Source organism: Macaca fascicularis, chromosome 20, assembly GCF_037993035.2.
Source record: "Macaca fascicularis isolate 582-1 chromosome 20, T2T-MFA8v1.1".
NCBI lineage: Eukaryota > Metazoa > Chordata > Mammalia > Primates > Cercopithecidae > Macaca > Macaca fascicularis.
In genome coordinates this window covers 84,560,734-84,572,212 of record NC_088394.1, presented here as the reverse complement: position 1 = coordinate 84,572,212, position 11,479 = coordinate 84,560,734, and the positions used below count along the sequence as shown (strand labels likewise).

At 59.6% G+C, this 11,479-nt stretch overlaps 1 protein-coding gene across 2 annotated transcripts; it reads left to right on the top strand.

Moving 5' to 3' along the window:
* The first annotated feature begins 181 nt into the window (after positions 1-181).
* Positions 182-11,363, top strand: MVD (mevalonate diphosphate decarboxylase). 2 transcript variants are annotated; one of them, XM_005592770.4, is made up of 10 exons: positions 182-285; positions 4,398-4,468; positions 5,101-5,215; positions 5,547-5,693; positions 6,832-7,031; positions 7,400-7,474; positions 7,713-7,931; positions 8,325-8,440; positions 9,934-10,045; positions 10,735-11,363. In XM_005592770.4, the coding sequence occupies exons 1-10, from the start codon at positions 216-218 to the stop codon at positions 10,813-10,815; spliced, it is 1,206 nt and encodes a 401-aa protein (XP_005592827.2). In that variant the 5' UTR covers positions 182-215; the 3' UTR covers positions 10,816-11,363. The 2 variants fall into 2 exon arrangements, with proteins under 2 accessions (XP_005592827.2, XP_045237997.1); XM_045382062.2 differs by lacking the exon at positions 7,400-7,474.
* Positions 11,364-11,479: the final 116 nt, after the last annotated feature.

The window sequence follows — 11,479 nt, the reverse complement described above, 5'->3', positions numbered from 1 at the left end:
GAGGTGGGGCGGACCCACGTCAGCGCCCATCGTCCGATCCCGTCCATTGGCTGAGAGGAAATGCGTGCGTCAGACTCGCCGCTGATTGGTCGGCGCGCGAGCTGCCGGGCTCTCACGGGCCAATCCTGTGGCAGCGCGTGAGGCGGCAGAGCCCTCTGGGGTGGGATCGCCGGCCGTAAGTGGCTGTGGAGCTGGGGGCGCCGCGCGGAGGGACCATGGCCTCGGAGCAGCCGCTGGCGGCAGTCACCTGTACCGCGCCGGTCAACATCGCGGTCATCAAGTACTGTGAGTGTCGCGGGCCGGCCTGGGACGGGGATGGCCGGGAGCGAGGCCGGGTCCATGGGGGTCGCGCGCTGACTCGGCGGCGCGCTCCGTCCTGCTCTCCCAGGGCCTCGACAGACGGGGAAACTGAGGCTCAGGGAGGGGGGCGGCGGTGGTCGGGCGGGGCCGCGCGCTCCTTCTCCGCGTGACGGGCTCGGCGCCACCTGTTCCCCCGCCACGGCTGCCGCCCCTGCAGGGTCGCCCCGCGCCTGCCCATTAGCGATTACCGAACTTTATCGAAATCATCAATCATCGATTCCCACGAGTCGTAAGAATCCGCCGTGGTGGTGCGCGTCTATGGCTCCGGCTACCGGGGCGGCTGAGGCGGGAGGATGGCCTGAGCCCGGGAGGTCGAGGCTGCGGTGAGCCGAGATCGCGCCACTGCCCCCCAGCCCGAGGCCCTGTGCCCCTCCCTCGCCCCGTTTCTGCCAATGGTAACCTCCAAGGAGCGGGAACAGGGGGTCTGCAGCCCACATCCCTGCGGGGGAGGCCGGTCCGCACCTGCGCGTTCATAGCCACACCCCTCCCCTCCCGCCGGGGTTACCTGGCCGCCGCTGACCACTGATTTTTGTAACGTCGTTTCAAAATGTTCCGAAACTGGAATCACAGTATGTGGCCCACCCAGTATCTTTTGAGTTTGGCTTATTTCATTCAGCATAGAATGTGGACGTGCCCCCGATCGTATCAGTGCTTTGCCCCTCTGTTGCTGAGCCAGTCCGTGGACTCCATGGACCACCCTCTTAGCCAAGGCCTCACCCCGTTAAGAGCATCTGAGGTTTTCTTTCTTTGTTTCTTTTCTTTTCTTTTTTTTTTTTTTACAGGCACCGCCACCATGCCTGGCTAATTTTTTTGTATTTCCCTTACCAATAAAGCTGCCATAAAATGTGTACAGGTTTTTGTGTGAACATACATTTTCATTCTTCTGGGATAAATGCCCAGGAGTGCGGTTGCTGGGTCAGATGGTAGATATATATATGCATATACGTATATGCATGTGTGTGTATATATATACTTTAAAAAAAAAAACTGTCCAATTGTTTTTCAGAGTAGCTGGGCCATTTTGCATCCCTACCATGACGCAGTTTTTCCAGATCCTCACCAGCATTTGGTGGAGTTGCTGTTTTTCATTTTAGCCGCGTCCTGGTAGGGATGTGCTGACAGGGTGCTGTGCTCCTCATTCGCATTTCCCTGTTGGCCAGTGATGTGGAGCATCTTTCTTTGTGCTTATTTGCCATCTGTGGGTTTTCTCAGTGAAATGTCTGTTCATGTCCTGTGTCCATGCACTCACTGGATGGTTTGCTTTTTTACTATGAGTTTTGAGAGTTCATTATACAGTATAGGCTGGGTGCGCAGGCTCAAGCCTGTAATCACAGCACTTGGGGAGGCTGAGGTGGGTGGATCACCTGGGGTCAGGAGTTTGAGACCAGCTTGGCCAACATGGTGAAACCCCGTCTCTACTGAAAAAAAATAAAATAGGTGTTCTAGATATTAGTCTCCTGTTGGACACGTGGTTTGCAGATACTGTCTCCCAAACTAGCTAATCTTTTCATCCCCTTAACAAAGAGCCAGTTTTTCATTTTAAAGAAGTTCAGCGTATCAGTTTTGATGTCAAGTCTAAGACCTCTTTGCGTAGCCCTACGTCCTGAAGATTTTCTGCTTTTCTCCGAGTTGTATAGGATTGCCTTTTATATTTGTCTGTGATCCAAGGTTGTCCATTTAGCCCAGAAAGGCTACCCTTCCTCCATTGAATTGCTTTTGCACTTTTGTAAAAAAAAAAAAAAAAAAAAAGAATCAGCTGGGCTTGTTTGGGTCTGTTTCTGGGTTTTCTCCTTTTTTTTTTTTTTGAGACAGAGTCTTGCTCTGTCACCCAGGCTGGAGTGCAGTGGCACAATCTTGGCTCACTGTAACCTCCGCCTCCCAGGTTCAAGCAATCCTCCTGCCTTAGCCTTCTGAGTAGTTGGGGCTACATGCACGCATCACCACACCCGGCTAATTTTTGTATTTTTAGTAAAGACGGGGTTTCACCATGTTGGCCAGGCTGGTCTCGAGCTCCTGATCTCGTGATCTGCCCACCTTGACCTCCCAAAGTGCTGGGATTACAGGCGTGAGCCACTGCACCTGGCCTTTTATTTATTTTTTTGAGACGGACTCCCACTGCGACACCCAGGCTGGAGTGCAATGGCACGATCTTGGCTCACCACAACGTCCGCTTCCCGGGTTCAACCGATTCTCCTGCCTCAGCCTCCCGAGTAGCTGGGACTATAGGTGTGCACCGCCACACCCAGCTAATTTTTGTATTTTTAGTAGAGACAGGGTTTTGCCATATTGCCAGGCTGGTCTCAAACTCCTGACCTCAAGTGATCGCCGGTTTCAGCCTCCCAAAGTGCTGGGATCATAGGTGTGAGCCACTGCGGCTGGCCGACAGTGATTTTTACGGAAACTTGTCCATTTTCTTGTAACGTTCAGAGACTCTGGTCTTCTTTAACCCTTACATTTGAGCTGGTTTTTGATAGCACGCCGGTGGAGAAGGAGGTGCTGGCTCATGATAAGGAGGCAGAAGTCCAGGTTCCCTCCCCACCAACGCTGCCCCATCCCCACCAGGCCCTCAGGAATTCCTGAGCGTCTACTTGGCCTCTGATAAGAGACTGCGGGTCAGCGGAGTCCAGGCCCCTGTGTGCTCTCCACTGACTCCTGGGGAGGTGAAAGTCCCCACTCCTTCAGGGAGGGAAAGGGGGGCACCGTTCCAGCCTGGAGTGTGGGAGGAATCTGTTTCTTCTTTAGACAGGGTCTGCCTCTGTCACCAGGCTGGAGTAAGTAAGGCTGGAGTGCAGTGGTGCCACCTCGACTCAGTGCAACCTCCGCCTCCCAGGTTCAAGCGATTTTCCCACCTCAGCCTCCTGAGTTGCTGGGATAACAGGCACGCATCACCACAGCCTGGCTAATTTTTCTATTTTTCGTAGAGACGGGGTTTCACCATATTGGTCAGGTTAGTCTCAAACTCCTGACCTCAGGTGATCTGCCCACCTCGACCTCCCAAAGTGCTGGGATTACAGGTGTGAGCCATCACGCCCGGCCTCCCAGAGTGCTGGGATTACCGGCGCAAGCCACTGCACTGTGCCGGGCCGGGACTCTGTTTCTGTGTTGCTAGGCTGTCCTTCCCGGTCCTGCTAGGGAAGGCTGGCTTTGGTTGGCAGTTCCAGCTTCTGCAGGGCTAGGTCTAGGGCAGGCAGGACAGAAAAGCAAGCCCGGGGGCTCCTCCTGCCCTGTCCCACAGCTGTCCTCTGTCACCCGTGAGAATCTCACCTGTGATGTCCAGGGTCTTAGTTGTCCTCAGTGGGAGACAGATGGAGAAGTCCGCCGGCCCACCTTCCTGAAAGCAGAGGTTTGCCGGCCTCTCAGGGCAGCCGCGTCCGCCTACAAGGGCCACTCAGTGCTGTGTGAGAAAGAGCCTTGCGAACTGCAGAGCGTGGTTCTTTCCCAGGTGTCCGCATTTATCACCCCTGGAGCTGTCCACCATCCCCAGAGACCTCCCCTCTCACAAAACCGAGCAGATTGTGTGCTTAGCAAAGACGCCGTGAAATAAGACTTCAGCTGAAGCACTGCGCAGTGCTCCCCAGGCAAACGTTTCATTTCAGACTTTCCGGAAGGTTGATTTATCTTGCTGTCCCATGGCCGTGCTGGGCAGAAAGGGGTTTATCCCGGATGTTCCCGGGGAATATGAGCAGTGAGATTTGAGGAGTTCTCAGAGCTGGGCTCCTCTTGTTTGGGAAGGTGGAGGGGAGGCAGGCCGCGGTCAGAGCGCTCTGCACCTGGGCACTCACAGATGATGATGAAGGAGCATGGAGTGGGGAGGGAGGCTGGCTGGCCTCCAGCTCTGTGGTGGGAGCCTGAGCTCAGTGGGGCGGGGAGCAGTTCTTGCAGGCAGGGGTCTAGCAAGAGGATGGCCACACATGTGTGGTGAGAGACAGGACCGAGGCGGGTGGGGGCTGTGGGTGGGGGGTGGGGGCACCTGTGGGGAATACTGGGGGAGGGTGGGCCGGGAAGCCCACCGGCCTGGCCCTGGCTGTTCATTACAGGGGGCAAGCGCGATGAAGAGCTGGTTCTGCCCATCAACTCCTCCCTGAGTGTCACTCTGCACCAGGACCAGGTACGTGTGGACTGACGACAAAACACCACAGTGCCATTTCCAGAACGTTTGTAGAACAGTTGGTACCAGCTGGGTGCAGTGGCTCACATCTGCAATCCCAGCACTTTGGGAGGCTGACGTGGGAGGATCTCTTGAGCCCAGGAGTTGGAGACCACAGTGAACCATGATCACACCACTGCACTCCAGCCTGGGTGACAGTGAGACCCTGTCTCTGAAACCAAAAAAAAATTGGTGCTTTTTTACCTCAAGGCTAGGATGAGATGGCTCAGCGACGACTCCCGGCAGCGCGCAGTGTCTGTTCCATCTCCCAGTGTCAGGAGAGCTCAGCACAGCACACACATGCCCCCAGGTCTCATCACACATGTGCACACTGTGCCCCAGGGGCTCCCTTGGGAGTCCCTGTCTCTTTATTCAGGACAAGGCCTGGTTGCTCCACAAGGTGTGGCCCACGCTTTCCTCCGCCACAGGCTTCCCCACTGTCCAGCTAAGGCTGGCCTTTTCCCCCCGCCCGCCCTCAGCAGGGGGGCCTTGCTCGAGTGGGCAGCCACGAAGCTCTTTCAGTAGAAGAGGATACCTGGCTGGCATCGGTCCTCAAGGCTGGCCTCTGAGGTGGCCCTGGGTTTCCTTTTCAGTTAAAAACCACCACAACAGCCGTCATCAGCAAGGACTTCACCGAGGACCGGATTTGGCTGAATGGCCGGGAGGAGGACGTGGGGCAGCCGCGGCTCCAGGCCTGCCTGCGGGAGAGTGAGTTGGGGTCCCCGCAAGCCCATCCCTCCCTGTTGTCAGCAGGGTCCGAGCATCCAGAAAGCGCTTCTGCCTCTGGGCCCCTCCTGAGGCAGCAGGCGACGTGGCTGGGAACCAGACATGCCCACTGGACCCCCAGCTCCAGGGCAGTGGCCCCACTTCAATTCCCGCTGGGCTTGGGTCAGTCTAGGGTTTTCCTGGGGAAGAAACTCTCCATGAGGAGTCTGGCAGGCAGAGGCCTGGTGTTCAGCTGTGACCCGGGCAGGTGGGCAGGAGCAGGGCGGGCAGGGTGCTGACGGCTGGGCCACACGCTGTCTCATCGTGTCTGCAGTCCGCCGCCTGGCCCGGAAGCGGAGGAACGCGTGGGATGGGGACCCACTGTCCTCCAGCCTCAGCTGCAAAGTGCACGTGGCATCGGTGAACAACTTCCCCACGGCTGCAGGCCTGGCCTCCTCGGCGGCGGGCTATGCCTGCCTAGGTGGGTGCCCACAGAGACACGCAGGGGTTCTGGGCTGCGGGCATAGGAGCCGCTTCACGCTCTTCCCGGGTCAGGGGGCCCACTGCCAGGCGTGGCTGAACGAGCATCCCACACCCCAGGCCTCCCTGGCCTCTCTGGAGTTGTTCAGTCTCTTCCCAGAGCATATCTGAACATTTTCATCTTCCAGTTGCAGCTGGCGCGGGGCTCTCGCCTGTGATCCCAGTACTTAGAGGCTTATGGGGGAGAATCACTTTAGTCCAGGAGTTCAAGACCAGCCTTGGCAACATAGTGAGACCCCCCCATCTCTACATAAAATAGAAACATCTTCCAGTTGCTCCTTGTGGAGCCCCTCTAGGTCGTCAGTGATAGAAACCACTTCAGACTGGCTCAGACCTAAAATAGCGATGGTTTGTGGCTCACATAACTGAGGATTCCAATGGGCACAGCTGGTTACAGGCCCCACCAGACCCAGCTCTCTGCTGGCCCCAGGCCACTTTCTGGCGGCTTCTCACCCAGTGGCAGAGCCCGTTCCCATGGTGGTGGCCTCACAGTATCTTCACCCCTCAACTCCAGGGATGATGCTTCCTGGCCCACCTGGGCTCCAGTGCCTTCCCTGAACCACCCTCAGTGACCAGGGCCATGGGTGACCAGACCTGGAGGTGGGGTCGCCCTGCTGGAGCCCTGTGGACCGAGGGGAGAAGGTGGCTCCTGTGCTGGGTGGGCAGGGGCACGTCTTATGGAGCCCAGCTATGTCCTGGCATCAGTCCCTGCCCCACACAACCTTAAAATTCCTTCCCACCCTCCAAGCTCAGCTTCGGTGTCCCCCAGGGGACCCTCTCTCCACATCCCCCAGGGGGCTTCCCGCTCTGCCGCAGGTCCCTTTTGTCACCTTTGTCTCAGGCCACAAGCTCTGCAGGCTGTGAACAGAGTGTCCAAGAGCGGAGGGCGCTCTTAGTGGAGGGCGGGGACAAATGGCTGGGTTGGTGAATGCTGCCCTCGAAGGCTGATGGCCCAGAAGCCCTGTCATCTGGAAATCCCCGTTTGCCGTGGGGTGTGTGACCGTCCCGGGGCAGTGAGCTGTCAGGGAGCACAGCCCAGGCAGCTCTGAGGACCCTCCCCGGAATCCCCATGCCTGCAGCCTACACCTTGGCCCGTGTCTACGGCGTGGAGAGTGACCTCTCAGAAGTGGCTCGCCGGGGCTCAGGCAGCGCCTGCCGGAGCCTGTATGGGGGCTTTGTGGAGTGGCAGATGGGAGAGCAGACTGATGGGAAGGACAGCGTCGCCCGGCAAGTGGCCCCCGAGTCACACTGGCCTGAACTCCGCGTCCTCATCCTTGTGGTGAGTGGGGCGGATGGAGCAGCAGCCGGGTGGCCTCTGTCCCTAGTCAGGGCTGCTGCTGGGAGCAGGGGTGAAGGCACCCCATCCAGGCTTTGCTTGGCTCCTGGGGTCAGTGGATGCTAAAGAAACAGATGTGTGGTCGAGTGCTCAGGAAGTGCTCCCACGTGGCGGGCGCCACCACCCACTGGGATCTAGAAGTTGCCCCATGTCGCCCCTGCTGTGGCCGGGAGGCCTCCGTGGCCAGGCAGGTGGCACTGACTCCCAGCCCCGCTGCCCGCATTGGCTGAGGGAGGGCTGAGTGTTTGGGGCTGAGGTCCTGGGGGTGGCCTCCTGCAGGCCGTGGCCCAGGCTGCCTCTCCCCCGTGCAGGTGAGCGCTGAGAAGAAGCTGACGGGCAGTACTGTGGGCATGCAGGCCAGCGTGGAGACCAGCGCCCTGCTGCGGGTGAGGCCAGGAGCAGGTGGCCCCGGGGCCCTGGGAGTCATGCTTGTGCCCGACTCTGCCCTCAGCCTCTGTCTGGGCCCAAACGTTCTCACACCTGCGGCAGCCCCGCCAAGACCAGGTGGAGGAGCCACATGCAGAGATGGGGCTTGAGCCGGGCTTCCAACCCCGGAGACCCTCCTGGAACCCTCTGCCGTCGAGACCCCCGGCGGCTCCATGGGAAACACCCCGTGCCTTGCAGTTCCGGGCCGAGGCTGTGGTGCCGGCGCGCATGGCAGAGATGACCCGCTGCATCCGGGAGCGAGACTTCCCCGGCTTCGCCCAGCTGACCATGAAGGACAGCAACCAGTTCCACGCCACCTGCCTCGACACCTTCCCGCCCATCTCGTACCTCAATGCCGTCTCCTGGCGCATCATCCACCTGGTGCACCGCTTCAACGCCCACCACGGGGACACCAAGGTGACGCGGGCTGGGAGGGCAGAGGCTGCGCTCTCGCACTGTGTCGCGTGTCTAGGCTTATGCTGCCGTAGAGACGGTCCCGGGAGCCGCGTGCAGGGTGATCTGTGTCTGAAAGCTCGGCCCTGCTGTGTGCGGAGCTCACTGACCATCCGGGTTCTTCTGTTTTGTTTTGTTTCTTGACTTGCTCGGGTCACAGCCCCACCACCTTTTTCCTGGGTTCACAGGCAGAGGTGTCAAGTACCAGGCACTTGGGGTCACAGCTCCACTCCAGTGTGGCCCTGAGGGCCTAGACTGAGCTCTTGGAGAGCCCAGGGCCCCCTGGCAGACCAGAGGGTTGAGGGGACAAGGGCCAGGCACCACGTGAACAGCCGGGGTGACTGCTGTGGGTTCCAGGTGGCGTACACCTTTGACGCGGGCCCCAATGCCGTGATCTTCACCCTGGACGACACTGTGGCTGAGTTTGTGGCTGCTGTGAGGCACAGCTTTCCCCCGGGCTCGAACGGAGACGCGTGAGTGTGGACCCTTCCCCGCCTCCTCTTTGGGAGACGGTGCCAGGAACCCTGGTCGGAAGAGACGGAGGCACCTGAAGGCTGTGACACTGAGACGGGGAGTCCCAGGGCAGGTGGCAATTCCCCGAGTGTGGGAGCCACGGATAGGGTGTTCCCACAGAGCCATCCCACAGCCCACGTCCACAGGGAAAAAAGAGTGGCCGTGCAGGCGTGTGTGAGACGCACCCACCTCCTGAGAGACGGCATCCCCTGCAGCTCAGAAGCCCACAGGCCCTTATCCTATAGAACAGTGGCTTCTGAGGAAACACATGTGCATTCCCAGGAGCGCGTACAAGTGTGTGACATTTTGAAGGAAAGGAGTCAAAGCCCCCGACTGCCTTCTTACCGAAGTGAGTTAGAGGCGGTCAGGGCGGCTGGGTGTTGACCCCGCCCCTGCAGTTGGGTGTCTTTTCTGGGGTGGGGTCGTCTGGCAGCTGCATCCTGGCGCCACAGAGCCCCCACGTACACCCTCCTTGGTGCACAGCGTGGCCCAGCCTCCTTTCGCTCCTGGGCTGTTGATTTCTTCCCTCCCGTTGTTTTAATGGAGCCTGATTCTCAATGTGAGGGGCGCCTCCTGTTTAAGGGTGTGTGGAAGCGTGTGGGGATGGGCATCTGTCCTGGGTGGGAGCAGTAATACCTTCTACTGGTCAGGGGCCTGCCCTGTGGGATGGACTCGGACCCACACCCCAGGACTGCCCTCCTGGGAAGCACCAGGCTCGTGGCTTCTGCTCCGGGTGGGGCTTGCAGGCTTCCGTTGTTCTGCAGAACACAGTGACGAACGCACCAGCTTGAACTGGGCACTTCCCTAAGCTGTTACCCCATGGGGCGTGGCAGCAGCCTTGGCCAGACGTGGGTCCAGCCTGGGCATAGCTATTTACCACATAACCTAAAATTCACTGTCTCAGCCATTCCAGAGCATACAATCCTGTCGTGTTGAGGACACTCACAGGGTTGTGCAGCTACCACCTCGAGCCACCTCCTTAACTTTTTCATCACCCCTAAAAGAAACCTGTCACCACAGCGGCCACCTGCCATCTCCCACTCCCTGAGCCCTGACAGCCAGCAATGCATTTCCCATCTCTGGACTTGCCTGTTCTAGACGCTTAGAGAAATGGAGGTTGGCTGGGCGCGGTGGCTCACGCCTGTAATCCCAGCACTTTGGGAGTCTGAGGCAGGAGGATCACGAGGTCAGGAGATCTAGACCATCCTGGCTAACACGGTGAAACCCCGTCTCTACTAAAAATACAAAAAAATTAGCCGGGCGAGGTGGCGGGTGTCTGTAGTCCCAGCTACTCAGGAGGCTGAGGCAGGAGAATGGCGTGAACCCAGGAGGCGGAGCTTGCAGTGAGCCGAGATCGCGCCACTGCACTCCAGTCTGGGCAACAGAACAAGACTCCATCTCAAAAAAAAAAAGAAATGGATGTGTTCACCATGCCCCTGCCCTGCTTTTCCAGGTTTCTGAAGGGGCTGCAGGTGAGGCCGGCCCCTCTCTCAGCTGAGCTTCAGGCTGCGCTGGCCATGGAGCCGACGACCCCCGGTGGGGTCAAGTACATCATTGCCACTCAGGTGAGGCCTGGGGCTCGGCTGGTACTCTCGGGGTTTCCTTTCTTGCCAGAGGGGCCTGCCCAGCCCCCAGGGCCCTTGCAGGCTCAGCCCGGCTCCCTGTCCCTATCCCTACTGTGTCTCAGGCAGGAAGCCAGAAAGCCTTTGTTCATTCATTTGCTCTCAAAGTGGACATTACAGGCCACTGGCGATACTCAGAGCAGCAGGGCTGGGCTGGGGGTGGAAGGGCGAGTCTGACACAAGCTCCCAGGGAGACAGGTGGGGAGCATCAGGCCCCTGAATAGGGAGCGCTTGGGGTGGGTGCTTCTGGGGTCCCTGGGCCCTGCACCCCAACAGACCAGGGTTCCTGCTCTCCGACCTGCCCCGAGAGCCAAGCCTGCATCCAGCGATCACAGCCACCCGAGCTGTTGCCTCCACCTTCCTCTCAGGGGCCACATGCACAGGCTGCCTGTTTCCAGGCTCTGTGGTTCTCTGTCCACCCTATGACGGAGGCAGTGCCCTGGGCGGGGGCTGGCAGCTGGCGGGGCGGCTGTGCCTGAGGGAGCTGCGTGTGGGTGGTTTAGCTTCTGACCAGGACCCACCAGAAGGGCGGGGGCATACCCCTCCCCTCCTGTGTCCGGCCCCCTACAGATGCTGGGCACAGGATGAGGTGCTGCCATTCCTGGTGACCTGACACGGATCTCTACCCCCAGGTGGGGCCAGGACCCCAAATCCTGGACGACCCCAGCGCCCACCTCCTGGGTCCTGACGGCCTGCCGAAGCCAGCTGCCTGACCGCCTCAGCAGGACCGCACGCCACGTGGAGAAGGGGTGGCCTCGCCAGAGCTAGGGAGCGGGTGTGGTGGGCTCCGGACTACTGGGACATGTGGGTGGTGGCTTGTCCCAGGGCCCATGGACAGCTTGCTGTGGGGCCGTGCAGGGAGCCCTGCAGCTGCCCAGGTGTCAGGAGAGCTCCCTGCCGAGTGCTTCAGCTGCCCCAGGGCTTTGCCAAGATGGGATGGGGTGGGTATGAGAGCTGGCAGAGCCTCGGTGCAGCAGGGCTGAAGGGCTCGCTCACCCCAGCTCCAGCTGCTCCCAGTTCTCTGAGACGGGAGCTCAGCGGGGAGGTGGTGTCCCTCCATCGGACTAGGGAAGGGGTCACTGTGCTGGGAGCAGCCTCCTCGGGCCTCAGGAAACCACCAAGTGCCTTAGATGGTGGCTGCCCACAGCACTTCTGCTGAGACCCTGCCCCAGGCCTAGGTGTGGCTGGAATGGTGGTAGGAGTGGGCACCAGTGTGGCCCTGGTGGCCGTGGGGGAATAAACCAGCATTGCTGCCTCCTGCCTTCCGCTGTTTTTCTGTTTCATAAACCAGCATTCCGGTGTTCCTGCTCTGAGTGACCCTGGGACCTGCCAGGGAGTCCCGGTGTGCCCCATGAGGGCCTAGGAGAGGGGCAGGCT

What these genes read in the sequence shown, in the direction of transcription:
- MVD (XM_005592770.4), top strand. Translation starts at nt 216, where the DNA reads ATGGCCTCGGAGCAGCCGCTGGCGGCAGTCACCTGTACCGCGCCGGTC. An exon ending in AGACCAGCGCCCTGCTGCGG is followed by an intron (nt 7,475 to 7,712) that starts GTGAGGCCAGGA and finishes CGTGCCTTGCAG; the next exon opens with TTCCGGGCCGAGGCTGTGGT. An exon ending in CCGGGCTCGAACGGAGACGC is followed by an intron (nt 8,441 to 9,933) that starts GTGAGTGTGGAC and finishes CTGCTTTTCCAG; the next exon opens with GTTTCTGAAGGGGCTGCAGG.